Below are 16719 nucleotides of genomic sequence, written 5' to 3' on the forward strand. Positions count from 1 at the left end.
TATTATGATATGACAAGAAATGTCCAAAATCTTTTTTGAGGTTAGCCAAATATGACATCTTTTATTTTTTAAAATAAAAAATTAATACCTAAATTTAGTAAAAAAATCAAACAAAAACCCTAACAAGTATTAGGTATTTTTTTTCCTTTTACAAGAACTTTTTTCTAATATATAAGATGTGAATCATGTAGAATAAGATATAAGTCGGATATAAAAAAATGGCCAAACCCATTGGTGGTCTCCTAAATTTGGCACGAATTTTCACTTAGGTACCTCAAGTGGACGTTGTTCACTTTTGACACCTCAAGTAGCTATAAAGCGTGTCACTTTGACACCTTTCGACACGAGCACCAGTGAGTGTGCCTCACTCGTTGCCAACGTGAAAAAAAGACCAATTAATTTGTGTCAACTCATTTAAATTGCCACATCACTATATCCACCTACAATTTTTTTATTTTTTTATTTTAAAAAAGACTATAACGCATAAAAAGGGACCAATTATAAAAATACACCTGTCATTTTTATAAAAATAATTTTTATATAATTAATTTAAATAAAAAATATTAATAACCCCTCTTCCCCCACCTTATATCATCTTCCTAAACCACCCCACCCCACCCCATATCATCTTTTTCAGCCCACCTCACTCCCAAATCTGCCGCCATCCTCGCCCCCAAATTGTATTCTGCCATCCTCCCCCACCCTCCCCTCCCCTACCTCTAAATTGTTTGTCGCCACCCCACCTTCCCCTACCGCCACCCACCCATCCCCTCTATATTGTCTTCTTTAATCCACAAACTCCCGCCTCCAACCACTACAACAATCCGATCAAATTGACATCAAATTCAGAACAGCTTGATAATATTTGACAATAATTTTTCACTCTCCGTCTAAATTGACAATAATTTTCAATCAAATTGACAACAATTTCATCTCAGCAAAGATAAATTGGTCAAAAAATAATTTTAAGAAGGAACCTATGGCCTCAATTTCTGTCTAGTTGCTTTGGTATGGTTTCATGCAGATATACTCTGATATATTTTAGTTGGATCACATTTAAGAATAGACTCAATTAATGAAAATTGAGTGAAGGTAAGTTTGATGGTGATATTGTATTCAATTGTGGTGCAAAAATTGTGAAGGTGAATAGCAAAATTAATGGTGGTTGTGCGAAAAATTTGATTACACTATTTTTAATTTTCTACAATAATCATGGAGATGTGACTTTTAATTTTTAAAATTACGTATGTGATTTTTTTTTCTATGTTTTTTAATTCAAAAATTTGGTGATAGTTTGGTGGATGATGGTGATGATGTTGGAAGGTGAAGCATGGACGGAGAAGAAGAAGGTTTAAAGCTGATGTTGGAAGCTTTGCAATGGTTGTTAATGGTAGTGGATGGTTGCGTTGGTGGAAGAAGAAAGAGGAAGAAGAAGAAGGTAAAAAAAAATAATACAAAAATCATAAAATAAAGCTCCTCACGCGTCTATAGTGTAGTGCAACACACATAATGTGCTAAATCAGCAAAAGAAGTCAAAGTGACACACATTATAACTATTTAGAGTGCCCAAAGTGAATAAAGTTTGTGCTAAGTTCAGGGATCACCGATGGATTTGGTCAAAAAAAAATTAATGTTCTCCTATATCATATTTATTTTTATTATAGATTTAGCTGAGTGATTTTGTTTTTTAAAAAAAACTCAAAGCTAAATAATTTTATTAATATAAATTAAAACTGAATGACTTTTACACATCATAGTTGAGTGGCGTATTGAGATTGCCCAAAAAAAAAAGGGGGACAGAAGAACGTTGAGGGCCCTCTACTTTTTGAACTCTATATAATTCATGTGACGGATGCGATGACACGTGTGTAGGTTAGAAATGAAGCTCGAATATTAGCTACCACAGCACTATATATACATAATAAATATAGGACCACATAAAGTACTATTAACAAATCAGTACTAGCAATTTCTACAAAATTCTTCTTTCTTCATAGCATTTGCCTTGTTTTTTCATACAACAAAAATGGCTAATGATGAGGTGATTCTGTTGGATTTCTGGCCTAGTATGTTTGGTATGAGGCTAAGGATTGCACTTGCTGAGAAAGAGGTAAAATATGAGTCCAAAGAAGAGGATTTGAGGAACAAAAGTCCACTGCTTTTACAGATGAACCCTGTCCACAAGAAAATACCAGTTTTGATTCACAATGGAAAACCAATCTGTGAGTCTATTATTGCAGTTGAGTATATTGATGAAGTGTGGAAGGATAAAGCTCCTTTGCTTCCTACTGATCCTTATGAAAGAGCACAAGCTAGATTCTGGGCTGACTACATTGATAAGAAGGTAAATTTATAGCTTAAGCCTTTTCGTTTGGTAGACTGTACAAGAATAGTGCTAAATAGTATGTATTAGTAATACTGGGGATTAGTAGTGTTGAAATAATGTTTGGTCAACTGTGACTTCATAAGCTAGATTTTAGTAATGTTGAGGTAATGTTTGGTCAACTTATTTCTTATGTTCTTGCTTAACTGTAACTTCATAAGCTAGATTTCAGGGTTAAATTAGGCCAATGCCCCATTTGGTTAACACGTTAACAGTATTTGGCTCATTTGTATCTTTTGTGTACTCCAATGTTGACCTACTGTTCGCGCTACAGATGTTCAGTCTTGGGCGTGCAGGGTGTTAAGAGTTTCACATTAGCTGAAGATCTGGAGTATTGTCAGTCTTGGGCGTGCAGGGTGTTAAGAGTTTCACATTAGCTGAAGATCTGGAGTATTGTCTGGGGTTGTGTAGTTTTTGTCTGTTCTTGTGCTTCAGATGCTCAGCTTTGAGCGTGTGGGGTGTTGAAGTCTCACATTAGTTCAAGAAACTTCATAAGCTAGATTTCCATAACTAAGATTTTTATCTTACTTTTGTGCAACAAGTGATAACCTTTTTCTCTGTTGGTTTGTTGAAATTGTCAGTTTTTTGATTCTGGCCGGAAGATATGGACAACAAAGGGAGAAGAGCAAGAGGCAGCTAAGAAAGATTTCATAGAATGCCTTAAGGTACTGGAGGGAGCACTAGGAGAGAAGCCTTTCTTCGGAGGGGATAACTTGGGTTTTGTGGATGTTGCTCTGATTGGGTTCTACAGCTGGTTTTTTGCTTACGAGACTTATGGTAACTTCAGCACAGAGGCTGAGTGTCCAAAGTTTGTCACTTGGGCCAAGAGGTGCATGCAGAGGGACAGTGTGGCCAAGTCTTTGCCTGACCAACATAAGGTCCTTGAGTTTGTTCAAACGCTAAGAAAGAAGTATGGAATTGAATAAACATATGCATATACAATTATGCATCATAATGTGCTATAAGAAAGGCTCTTCGGCCTTCTTGAGCTGTAGGTTCAAATTCGAACAGTTTGTTTGGTCAATTGTGTTAAGTGAGTTCTACTTTTACTTGTAATAAAAGACACTTAGATCTGTCTTGTTGAGTGTTGGCTTTTGTAACCTGTGTTATGTAATTCTATTTTATGCCATCAGGAACATAAAGCTCTATGATTTTGCTTTTCTTGATTCTTGTTTGTTCTGTTTTTCATTGTTTGGAAGAGAAGGACCTGATTTCACCCTTTTATTTTGTTTCGATTCTACATCCCATTTTGAGGTCAAATTAAACAGGCTCTGATTTGTAATTGGTGCTTTATACATCTAGCAGTTCGGGCGAATCTGTATGAATTTTTGTGTTCAGTTGAATACATTACTTTTGGTTCAGTCTATGTAAAAAAAAAAAGGCGGTACAGTACTTGAAACATCCTGTGTTCATGTAGTATATGGGAAATGGCCGCACCCCTTGGGGATGAGCAAGAATTAACATACGCCCGAGATTTTTGGATATTATCAATGAAGGTAATACAATATATTATTGAAGAATTGATTGAGTTATTAACATGTAACCTCTTATTATTTGCGCAAAAGGAATGTTATCCCAGGCTTCTGCTACCGCTATCCGTGCTTTTCCCTTTCTGATAGTCTATACCTTAATGCAAGTATCAATGGTTGATTTCACAGCTCAAACTTGTTATTAATATGTTGCACGGAGTTGTTATTAATATGTTGCACGGAGACAATTTGCCGTTGCTCTAAGATACCCGAACTTTGTACATTTGCAGTATAAGTATACATATCATAATATCACATTCATGTTGAGCTAATGACTGTTTCGAACTAAAATTCACTCTGATAGAATGATTAGATGAATGAAGACACTAAATCAAGCTAGTTATGTAGGATGAGAAGTAGTAGACTAGACAATTTTCCTAAGAAATTCTGAAATCTGGTATCTCATTATACATCCCAGTTGTTAATAAAAGAGAGTTTCAGAAATACGAGTAGAAATTTAACAAATTTGGAGCATCAAAGGTAGAGGTAAGGTTTGCGTACATCCTTTCTTTCCAAGACTCCACTTGTGAGATTAGTATGTTGTTGTTTGTGGGCTATCAGTTAATGCCATATGCAGCAGGTTTATCAGGTTTTCTATTTGCTATGTGATGATTTGAAGAAACTCAAATATTGACCTGTTTTAACACATGAAGGGAGGATGAAAAGAGATCTCTTCTTATAAAGCAAAACCTACAAATATTACATTATTCACTGAATCAAGAGTCAAGTAGTAAACAGTATTTTACTACTCCCATATTAGTCTACATACTAGATAAAGCACGCCAAGTCACTAACACAAACACAACTCTTTAGGTTGCCTCTCCAAATCCAAATTCAAAAGAACTGGAAAGGAGCATAGGCGAATTCAGAGTTTACATAACGTGTGATCTTATCATATCTATAGTACGAACTAGAAATAACAGGTTCAGTCGAACCAACAGAACCCGCTCTAGACCCATGTTTTCGTCCTTTAAGCAATGCCAAGCCTCTGCCTCAACATGACAACAAAATCAGAGATTTTGTCAGGGTCATAAAGAGATTTAGATACACTCTCCTTTTGCATACACCTCTTAGCCCATGCCACAAACTTAGGACACACTGCCTCAATGCTAAATTTGCCAAATTTTTCATAAGCAGGGAACCAACTATAGTAAGGAATAAGAGCCATATCCACAAAACCAAAACTTTCTCCACCAAAGTATGGCTTGTCTCCCAATTCTCCTTCCAACACCTTCAAGTACTCTATGAATTCTTTATTGGCTGCTTCTTGGTCCTCCTCTTTTGTTGTCCAAATTTTCTTTCCACCATCATATATCTGCATTCTCCCACACACACAAACAAAAACAAAAAGATTATATCTTTTTCAATCAAATTTTGCTCATAAAAGATAATATATAAACCTTCTAAAACGCGCAAGTTTGGATGAGTTCGGTTGGACATGTATATTCATTAGTAGGTCACTTAGGCATGACCAAATTATCATCAAAATAATAGTCGGCAAATGTTTATCCTTATAGCCGATTGGTCAAATATGTAACTTGCCCCATAGAAAAGTTTGGGGGCAATGATCCATTGCTTAGCTAAAATTGATATGTCCATCTTGTCCAACCAAACTTTAGACAGGCTATTAACTTAATTCCTTGTGTACATTTGTTGATTCAACCCATTTTAACCCACATAATCTAGTCCAACTCGCGTATTCTACACTCAGTATCTCTTCCTCGACATTATACTTAAATCTTGAAATTTTAGCAAAAAATACGAAACATAAACTATACTCATTTCAAGCAAGTTGGAATCAGCTATATGACTCCACAAGCGGATTATAATTCTCTATTTAAATCTATCTCAACCCAATATTATGTTAGCATAAATGAACCACAGCTATGACTAACAAACTCTTACAAAGTTGTAGGATCTAAAGTAGATGTACTAAGATGACAAACATATTTTGTGACATATTGCATACCTTTTTGTCAACATAATCAGCCCAAAACCTTGCCTGAGCTCTCTTGTAAGGATCAGAAGGCAACAAAGGTGATTTGTCCTTCCAAACTTCATCTATGTACTCAACAATTATGAGTGATTCACATACTGGTTTTCCATTATGGATCAACACTGGTATTTTCTTGTGAATTGGATTCATTTGTAGAAGTAAAGGGCTTTTGTTCATCAAGTTTTCCTCCTTATATTCATATTGGATCCCTTTCTCAGCCAAGGCAATCTTCACTCTCATAGCAAACATGCTCACATGTGTACCCAAAAGAACAACTTGATCAGACATTTTTTTTACTGAAAATGTAAGGATTGTTGTTAAAGTAGAATATGTTCTCACTGTATTTATGTTGAAGATAAGCCATAGGGATGACACCACCTAATATATATAGATAGAAGGGAACGAACCACCAATTATCATGTAGGGTAACACAAATCATTTCAGTGAGTAATGGAATCAGAATTTTTTACTAAGAGAAATTAAAATACAAATAAGTAAACACATAAAAAAAATTAAAAGAGAGAAACAAAATCTAGGCATAAATAAGTTAAACGGGTTCAAAATTTATCATATATACATAAATATAATTTTACCTTATATAGATAAATATAATTTGCAAAAAACAAAATGTTTAGATAAACCCTTGCGGCCTAGCTCTCTCATGCCTCATGTTTAGGAGATAATTAGTTACATATCCACGTGAATTCAATAGCTTATTTCGGTATATCATATATATTATACACACACTCACTAAGGAGTATATTAAATATTGATTACAAAATGTATTGTAAATTTATTTATTTATTTATTAGTATTATTATTATTATTACTATAATAACTTAAGGTTAATAAATGAACTAATAAACTTCAAATTTTGTATTTATTTTTAATTTGAATTCTAAATTAAAGCCTAAAAATGAAATCATTTTTCATAAGAAACACTTTACTCCAAAATAAAACTTTTCAATACCAATTCAAATAAGTTAAATCTCAAAATAGTACCAAAAAGTCAAAAAAATATTTATAGCAGGGGACAATGTTGGTCTGAAGTTGGTGCACCATACTAGAAAAGAGTTTGCTTGTGTGTTTACATCATTTGGTTGTCATTTTTTGGTACATTTTCCATTTGATTATCAACCACTCAAAAGTAGTAGATACATACAGCTTTTTTATTATTATTATTTCCAACTAGTTATTAAAATTTAAAACTCATCGGTAGACAAGTCAATTAGTCATAACTCATAATCAAGAAAAATAATATGAGGTTAATGCATTGACCACATATCCCTATCTTTATCTCTGTGATTAACTAATTGTATACGCAAAAGTTAACAGCAACTCCACTTAAAAGATACTAAGAGCATCTAGAATTGAACTTTATTATTTTGGAGTACTCTAATACAAAGAAGAATAGAATCACTTTTTCCATGGCCGGTGCATTGAGCTATGCGTGGGTTTGGATAAATAACGAACCACGAAGATCTATTATATTTTATGTAATTTTACTCTACATTTTTATAAAAGACTATTTTCACAGTTAGAATTCGTTACCTTTATATCGCATAACAATAGTTTTACCACGAAAATGTGATTCTAATTTTTGCCATTAGGAACATAAAGTTCTATGATTTTACTTTTCCTTCATTCTTGTTTGTCTGTTTTTAATTGTTGCAAAGATGTGGAATTAATTGAGGTGCGGAAACTGGACTGAACACCGTGATTATTAAAGAAAAAAAGTTGGTAAGAACAGGAGCGATCTCACCCTTGTATCTTGTTTCAATTCTACATTCTATTTTGTGATAAAATTAAGAGAAAATGCTATTTTTTCACCCTGAACTATACATCAAATTAATGAGACACATTCAAACTTTAGGAGGGTCCCATTACCCTGGACTAATTAAAACAATATTTTTGGTAATCTTAGTGCCTACGTGGCACATATGTGTGCCTAAGTGGACCTTCAGTGTGTTGATTCATTGATGTGCCACGTATGTGTCATGTAGGCACTAAGGTTGCCAAAAATACGATTTTAATTAGTCCAAGGGGGTAATAGGACCCTCCTAAAGTTCGGGTGTGTCTCAACAATTTCGTGTATAGTTCAGGGCGGAAACAAAGCATTTTTCCAAAAATTAAACCAGGCAGAGATTTTTATAATTTGTGCAACATATCTACCTGTCCGGAGGTGAATATATTTGAATTTTGTGTGTTCAGTTGAATTTGTTACTTTTGGTTCAAACTACGTGAAAATAGGCAATATCGTGGATGAAATCGATAGAGGATCCAATAGTTAGCGATCGTTGGTGTTCGAAAGGTTCTTACACATATTGACGCCCAAAGTTTTAAGATTTCGCCTGCAAACTAAAGCACTTTGTTATCTTTTCGGTTCACTGGATGCTTTTCTAAACCTTATACCAAATTTTATACCTGTTTTTATGTAATTATACCTAGCCTGGATCGAATTCAACAGATGTTGGAGCATCAAATGATAAGCTATAGGTCCACCCCTGGATGAAACATTCCATGTTCATGCAGGGTTCGGAAAACAGTTGCACCAAAGAAGGTGCGCGTTAGGTAGTCTATGCATTGACGCTTCATCGGTGATTGATACCATAGCTCAAACATGTCATCAATATATCACACGGAGACAATTTACCATTACTCCAAGAATCCCCTTCTGACTGAAACTTTATTCATATGCAATATAAGTATACATATCAGAATATCACATTCATTTTGAATTAACTATTTCGAGATAGTTTGGGAAATACTTGTAGAAAATTAATCACTGATAGCCAAATTACAAAGGCAACACTTAGTGGTCGTTTGGTTTGAGGAGTTGAAGCAAATAATTCCGGGATAAAATTTTCTATTGCATGTTTGGTTGACAATATTCGGGATAACTTATCCCAGGACTAATAAATAGTTTCGGATAAGTTATCCTCTCATTTGGTGGGATAACAATCTCGGTATAATTTATCCTTGGAATAAATGTATGAAAGGACAAAAATACCCTCAAACTCTATTATTTTCATTTCTCACACACTCATATATATATATATATATAAAAAAATTATGTTTATTCATTAATTATGAATATAATATACTACGTAGTATATAACGTAATTACATAATATATAACGTATAATATTATGAATATATATACGTTAATTGATGTAATAAGAACTCTTAGACAAAATGTTTATGAAATCCTCCAGTAGCTCTAGTCTAATTTGAACATGCCTATTACGTAGGAAATCAATTTTGCAATTTTCTTTAACATCACATTGTACTGGAATTTGCTCTCGTAGTTCTGTTATCTTAGACCAACCATAAGAAAATCTACCCACTATAGCGTAATGTAAATTCTTATGTTTAATTATTATATATATATATATATATATATATATATATATTATGTTAATATGTTTAATTATAATATATTATGTTTAATTATATGTTTAATTATAATATATTATGTTTAATTATATATAACATAATATATAACGTAATATATTCTCAAGCACACATAAATTATGTTTAATTAACGTATAATATATTTATAAATAAATAAATTTTGAATAGTTTACCGTTAAAAATGGTTGTAAGATATATAAATTATGTTTATTTATATATTTAAATTTCTCTAAAAAATAAAAAAAATTAAGAATGAATATTTAAAGCTTATATATATATATAAATAAGATGGAGGGTATTTTGGTAATCAATCAATTTATTCCTAGAAATTATACCATGCATATTACCTTGAATACAACAAACCAAACACTCAATAAAAAATAATCCCAGCATAACTAATCCCAGTATAACTTATCTTATCATAACTTATCCCAACATAAATAATTCCGGTATAACTTATTTTCAAACCAAATGACCCTTAAAGTACTGGAACTACGATAGAGAATACTGTGTAAAACGTCTTCTGGAACTACAATAGAGAATACTGTGTAAAACGTCTACTGGAACTACAATAGAGAATACTATGTAAAACGTCTACTGGAACTACAATAGAGAATACTGTGTAAAACGTCCCGCCTCACGCTCCCTCCTTTTAAAACACTGGCTGGGCCTAGGTCCCAAGTTGATCTTTGTGAAGTTCTTTTGGTCCAATTGCTACTTCTCGGCCCAATAGCTACGTATGTGATATATGTATTCATCTTCGATTTGGGACTGATTCATAACAGCAGGTTTATCATGCTTCTATTTGCTATGAGATGACTCATAATTGAGATAACAATGAGGACACTCAAGTGTTGATCTGTTTTAATACATGAAGATTGGAAGAAAATTGACCTTTTATTAGAAAGCAAAACCTCCTAATATTACATTATTCACTGAATAAAGCATAGCAAGACATCAACTCAAACACAACTAAACACAACTAACATATGTAAATTTAGAATTTACATAATCGTCTTATCACCGTACTAACTAGAAACAACATGTTCAACCGAACCAGCAGAACCCGCTCTAGATCCATCTCTTTTAGGCAACGCCGGTCTTCTGTCTGAACATGACAATAAAATCATAGATTGCATCAGGATCAACAAGACACTTAAGAGACACTCTCCTACCCTAATCTTCCAAAATTCTTCCATAAATCTTCAAGCTTTCTTTAAGAATCAAGTTTCTCATAGTGTGGGGTTCAAGAATCATTTATTACAAGTGCGGATAGAGTCTCAAGTATTAGAATTTATCTTATTTTAAAGGTTAAGGTATGTAGATGTTGATTCTTGGATCTCTTTCATCCAAGAAGCTCAAGAACCCTTTTTAAAACTAAAAGATTTTTATGTTTATGAGTTGTTAATGATTTGCATGGGTTTAAATTGATGTTTAATGTGTTGTTGAGTTTTTATTTATGTTTGCCTACAAAATTTATGAGCTTTGACCCTAGTATGTGGAATTCATGTGATGTTTGTGATAGACCTTCTTGAAGTTGTTTTCTATGTGATGTGTTCATAACTTTTGGATGTAGAAATAGTTGAATAAGTGAAGCATGTCCCCCATAGGTTTGATAAAGAGCTTAGGTGAAGCATAAGGGCCATTATAGTATGTTGAATAGGAAACCCAAATTGTGAGTTAGTTTGTGCTTAGTGTTTGATAAAACGCCCAAGTGAATGAATTATTCCATGGTAGTAGGAAATTCCCAAATAAGTGTGAACCCATGCGTGTCTAGTGTTTTGTTGAAGGACCTTAGTGAACAAGTGGAGAGGTGATAGTAGTAAATTTCCCCTATTATGTGCTCTTGGTATATGTTAAGCTTTTAATATATGCCAAGTGGTTAGCAAGTAGGTTATGACGTGATAGTATAAAGTTTCCCCAAGCTATGTGATATCCAAACACGTGTCAAGATAGATATAGGTATGAAATAGCTGAGGTAAAACCTTGTTGAATGGAGTACGATTTAGTAACATGTTTCCCCTACGTTACATTATGATTATGATTTCGAGATGCCTAAAGTGACCCCTCGACGACTGTGAAAATGCTTTAATGATTATGATGATGCTTTAATGATTATGAGATGTTTTAATGATTGTGATGAGACACGAATGATTGTGATGATGAACGAATGCTTGTGATGATAAATGAATGATTATGCTTTACTTTTATTCTATCGAGTCCTGGGGGTATTTATACCCGACAGTAGAGTTGTTGTCTAGAGCCCATGTCAGTTTCTCGATAATTCCAGTCGAGCCATGATCCTCAGAACTCCATGAATTATAGAACTCTATATCCTCAGACAAGTGCAGAACTTAAGAAAGCTCAGTAATCTCAATTATCTCTGTAATCTTTGTATCGCTAGTAATCTAGCCTCAGTCTTATAATCAGCTCAGATCTAATAATATTCAACTGATGCAATTCTAATCTCGGAAATGATTCGAGTGATCTATTCAAGCTCTGTACCGTCAGTCAGATACCATGATTCGATATCTTTTCCGTCAGATACGAAACTAAGTAATCTAAGCGTAACTTAGTCAGATCTTTTAAGAAATATGATCGGTATTAGATTCAGCTCAGTTTAAGTTCAGTTAAGAATCAGATCAGTGTCTTTCAGTTGGGAGTAGGACTCAGCACCGAGTGAGCTCAAGGATGGGAACTCACCTACTAGTAGAGGGTGTGATTCTTAGAAGAAATCCTTGCACTCCAGAACTACGTAGCCAGCCTAGGTTAAGACATCATACCTACTAGTTGAGGGTAGATGAGGTGGCTTGACCTGTTAGATGAGGGCTCCACCATTCTCGTTTGAGTACCTGATAGATGAGGGTCGCATAAAGATAATGTCTTTACCTGTGGCACGGTATTGGCACCCTTCCAGCCGGGGGTAGAGGCTGGACCCCTAAGAGATAGTAGGGGCATGTCGGTTAGATGACTACCTTCCACAGTTTCAGTTTTAAATTCAGTCTCAGTTTCAGAATCAATCTTCAGAAATTAGGATTGTCAGATACAGTCATCTATCTTTATGAGGAACTCAGATAGTTCCATTGATTCATGGACCATCCCATCAGATAGGCTTGGTATCATATACAGTTGTTTGATATCATATTCAGAGATATACCACCAAACAGGCTTGATCATAGTATCAAATTTCTATTAAATATTCTTGTCGTCAGATTTGGACATGATCATACTTCTTATCATTTAGAATCGCTCTGGAATAATCTGTTAGAAAAATTAATCTTTAATTTTGTCAATCGAAAACAGTAAGCTCAGAGTTCAGTCCATGTAAGTACATCCAGATCCTCAGTTATCAGGATCAGATGAGTCAGTGATTCCGTGTCTCAATTTTAGTAGTGAGTTCAGTCTTCAGTAAGGTGGTATCCGAGTTTCAGTACCTAGAGTTGCGATGATTGTGTTCATGTTCTGTGCATTCATGTATGTGTTCTCATACGTAATCTTCATGATTATTCAGTTTAGATATTGTGCATGCATGAGCCCTTGCATCAGCCTACCCCATCTACATCTTAGTACATTCCTGTACTAACGCATTTGCGCTATGGTGTTTTATTTGACACCATAGGTTCAGAGGCACAGGATCCTGAGTATCCTCAACAGTTCAGTCCCAATCAGCAGCAGTAGCAGTGAGTCCTCTTCTTTCGAGGACGAACCTCAGTTTACTATTATTGTTTCAGACTTTGTTTATTTTAAGTTGACGGAGTTATTTGGGGACATGTCCCATCACCTCCTAGTTCAGACAGTTTAAAGGCCTTTCAGACGGATGTATTAGTATTCAGTTTTCTGTATTATGAGTATCATAGATGTGTTGAACCTTATGGCTAGTTTTCGTATTTATTTTAGATATTATGCAATGTACAGGTACAAATATCAGTAAAGGGTTAGCTTGTGGTCCTTCGAGGTCATAAGCACCGTATGACGTCTCGGGATGGGATCTCGGGGCGTTACATATATCCTGAATTTGAATCTTGGGTTGAGAAGTTAATGATAAGAGTTGTTCCAACTGGTACAAGAAAAATTAGTGTCACACACCTATATTTCACCACACCAACCCCGCTAGGGAGTTGGTTTTAGAGAAAATGAGTTTTTCCAATTAAAGTGACATTTTGAAAAGGAATTATTTATTTTATAGAGTTGTCACTTGGAATTGAGTTTGGGTGTTCTAAGTCACCTTATTGAATCCCTATTCAAAAGGAAATGACTCTTAATTTTTGGTCTGCGAACTAAAAATTCGGATAAGGAAATCTGTTGATCGAAGGGAAGGTGTTAGGCACCCCTCGAGTCCCGTGATTCTAGCATGGTCGCTTTAATGACTTATGTCTGGCTTAAATTAATCTTTTGGATATAGAGGAATTGTTAGCCTAAAAGTTACTTATATCCCGCTTTTATTTATTTTGAATTTATTTAAAATTGTATTGATGTGTGACTTACCGATAGTAGTACTTTTCGGCCTTACCACGAGTTTTGGTATATTTCTCGCACCTTTGTGGCTTTTATGGATCGTTCCCATTTTCCCTAATTCTGAGTAAGATTCTAATATGTCTAACATCTACCAATCCCCATTGAATCGGCTTTAAAAATAAAATATTAATTTTATTATAACGAATGGTCGGTAGCAGTGCTTTCCGACTTCATCATTAATTATCACTTATATATTAAATTTTAATTTTCTTGAAATTAAGAATCTAACTCATTCTTTTACGAGTTTTCTACGTTACAAATGGGTTTTCACTCTTTTTATTTTCTCTATGTCGACGTGTCTAGAGTAAATTTGTAATTCACCTTGCCTGACCTCAGACTTGTTAATTAATGAGCCTTATTTGTCAAACTCGGCTGGAGAAAACTAAATCACGTTTATCTTCTTACAACTCCTCAAATAAGACCATAGAAATATTCAGTTGGTTAAACATGCATATCCATATATTGTGATACGAAACAAGAAAACCCAGGGGCAGAGCCAGCCTTCTGTCCGGGGTTCGGTCGAACCCCCTACGATGAAAAAATATACTATTTATATATGATTAAAATTATTTTTTATGTGGTTATAGTAGGTGTGGAACCCCCTTTGACTAAGTTTTCTTTGAATATGGAACCCCTTTAGTTGAAATCCTAAGTTTTCTTTAAATATAGAACCACCTTCGTTGAAATCCTGGCTCCGCCTCTGAGAAAACCAAGTGATCGGCAATTAAAAAGTAACTAATGAAGCATGCATTATCATGGTATACAAAATGAGCAGTGTGTAGATCAAAGTCAATGGTTTCATGATATGGCAACTTGTTGATGAAATAGAAACGATAAACTCAGACTTCTCGCTTATTTTTGTCACGAAGATCATGAATCTGCTCTCACAAAGGCCCCTTCACCACTAGATCGACACCCTCTTCACTGTAATACCACTTGCCTTCAGATTTGATAACAACAAATGAATAATAAACTGTTTCTCCATTTCAACCTTATGAGAAAAACATTCTTCTTTTCAATTACAAATCTAATCCCAAATGCACCTTCCATCCTCAATGCAAACATTAATATTTCAACAACGATCCAAACTTCACACCACCAATTTCTCATCATCTGGTTGAAGTTTTGAATAGGGAATTCAAGAGTTTGACCACTTAAATGCTTACTACTCATTCTAATAGCAAATTATTTCTAAATGTTTAATTAACTAAATCATTTTCTTCCAGAACGTCAAAGAGACTCAAATTTTCACAATGTGCATGGCCTAGTCACTACTAAATACTAACTACTTTTCATATACTAAATCTTCATCTCAAACCTGTAAGTAAATAAAGATTCATAGAGTATGACTACATCTTATTCAAAGCGGAAAATTAAAAGAAAATAATAAGCTTTACATAACATATAGTATGTGAAACTTATTTAAGTAACTTTATTCATAATGTTGTGATTCACAATAAAAACTTATAAAATAACGACTATGGAATTGGATAAGAGCCTAGCATAAACGACGTTACCGGAAACTCGAACGAGAACGTGAACTCCAAACCCGAACTCAACTTGTGGCTCTTTTTCTTTCTTTTCCTCTTCTTGTTTTCTATTTTTTTTTTCTCCTTTATTACTTTTTCCGTTTCTTCTCTGTAAATGTCCTCTCTTTTTGTTGTCTCTCTTCTCTATCTTTATGTTTTTGTCTCCTCTCCTTTTTTCTATAATCCGTGTATATCTATTCCCCCTCTAATTGTGTTGGTGTCCATGCATATAAATAGAATAGTGTGTGTGCATGTGCAGGAGGAAAATGTGAAGGAATGGGGTAATGGGTGTTGTGTCGTGTAGTGGAGGAAAATGGGGAGAACTGAGGTAATGGGTGTTGTGTCCTGTAGTTGAGGAAAATGTGGAGAAATGGGGTAATAGGAGTGGGAAGATTGGGTAGTTTAGGATAAGTTCTTAACGGTTAAAGCTTATACGCATTTGGTGTATACATTAAACTAATATTCTCCACCACAGTTAAGTAATTAAATCAAGTAAAATACATGTTTATTAATCATGGTTAAGTAACATGAACTCTAAATTTTTCTTCTTCTTTTTTTAAATTAATATATTAAATAAAATAGACATAATAAAATATATTTGAAACTAAATACATAATAAGTTAAATAGCTAGTCTTAGAAATATGATTAAGAAATATTAATATCACTAGATTTTTTTATTAAAAGTTAAAAGAAGAAAACAAATATAATTTAGAAAATTTTCTTTTTCCTAAAATTAAATAGATAAATAAATAAACAACAAAACAAAAACTTATTTTAAAATGTGACTCTATTTTTGTAGTTTTTAAAATTTTTAAAACAAATTTAGTAAAAATAAGATAAACTTAAAATATCTAATTTAGGGTGTGTTTGGTATGAAGGAAAATGTTTTCCTAGAAAATGCTTTCTTTTGGTTGGTGGATGGAAAATATTTTCCGGAAAATATTTTATAGTGTTTGATTGGTGAATGAAAAAATATTTTTCAAAACATACATTCTAGTGTTTAGCTAAAGCGCAAAAATACATTTTAGAAAAAATACATGAAGGAGGAAAAATATTTTCTAGAAAAATAAGTTATTTCTTACTTATATTCGTGTGATCGTTATGCAAATTGGATAAGTATATATTTTCTAAAAGTATTTGTACATATTTAACAAAAATAATGAGAACGAATAGGATAAAAAGGGTGAGAGAAGAAAAGAGTTTTGAATTTATTTTAACAAATAAATTAAAAATATTAATTTTTTTGGAGAGGGGATTGGTAGGTGGGTGTTGGGGTTGTCAAAATAGGTAATAAGGGTGAGGTAAGAAAATAATTTTGATTTTCTAAAAAATAAATTAATTTATTTTGGGGT

General features: G+C 33.6%; 2 protein-coding genes and 1 pseudogene across 2 annotated transcripts; 2 read left to right on the top strand and 1 right to left on the bottom strand.

Annotated features, from left to right (window-relative positions):
- The first annotated feature begins 1758 nt into the window (after nt 1-1758).
- Nucleotides 1759-3549, top strand: LOC107878537 (probable glutathione S-transferase). The gene is made up of 2 exons (XM_016725558.2): nt 1759-2344; nt 2965-3549. The coding sequence occupies exons 1-2, from the start codon at nt 2027-2029 to the stop codon at nt 3307-3309; spliced, it is 663 nt and encodes a 220-aa protein (XP_016581044.1). The 5' UTR covers nt 1759-2026; the 3' UTR covers nt 3310-3549.
- Nucleotides 3550-4565: 1016 nt separating this feature from the next.
- LOC107878538 (probable glutathione S-transferase) lies at nt 4566-6288 on the bottom strand. Its single transcript, XM_016725559.2, has 2 exons — nt 5882-6288; nt 4566-5227 (listed from the first exon to the last, which is right to left on the bottom strand). The coding sequence occupies exons 1-2, from the start codon at nt 6194-6196 to the stop codon at nt 4883-4885; spliced, it is 660 nt and encodes a 219-aa protein (XP_016581045.1). The 5' UTR covers nt 6197-6288; the 3' UTR covers nt 4566-4882.
- A 9362-nt stretch (nt 6289-15650) lies between these two features.
- Nucleotides 15651-16719, top strand: part of LOC124885165 — a 3694-nt pseudogene continuing 2625 nt past the window's right edge.

Source organism: Capsicum annuum, chromosome 7 (genome assembly GCF_002878395.1).
Source record: "Capsicum annuum cultivar UCD-10X-F1 chromosome 7, UCD10Xv1.1, whole genome shotgun sequence".
Lineage (NCBI taxonomy): Eukaryota > Viridiplantae > Streptophyta > Magnoliopsida > Solanales > Solanaceae > Capsicum > Capsicum annuum.

Excerpts from the sequence above, each read along its gene's own strand:
- LOC107878537 (XM_016725558.2), top strand. The coding sequence starts at position 2,027 with ATGGCTAATGATGAGGTGATTCTGTTGGATTTCTGGCCTAGTATGTTT. Across the intron at positions 2,345-2,964 it reads CTGACTACATTGATAAGAAG|TTTTTTGATTCTGGCCGGAA; the intron begins GTAAATTTATAG and ends TGAAATTGTCAG.
- LOC107878538 (XM_016725559.2), bottom strand. The coding sequence starts at position 6,196 with ATGTCTGATCAAGTTGTTCTTTTGGGTACACATGTGAGCATGTTTGCT. Across the intron at positions 5,228-5,881 it reads CTGATTATGTTGACAAAAAG|ATATATGATGGTGGAAAGAA; the intron begins GTATGCAATATG and ends GGGAGAATGCAG.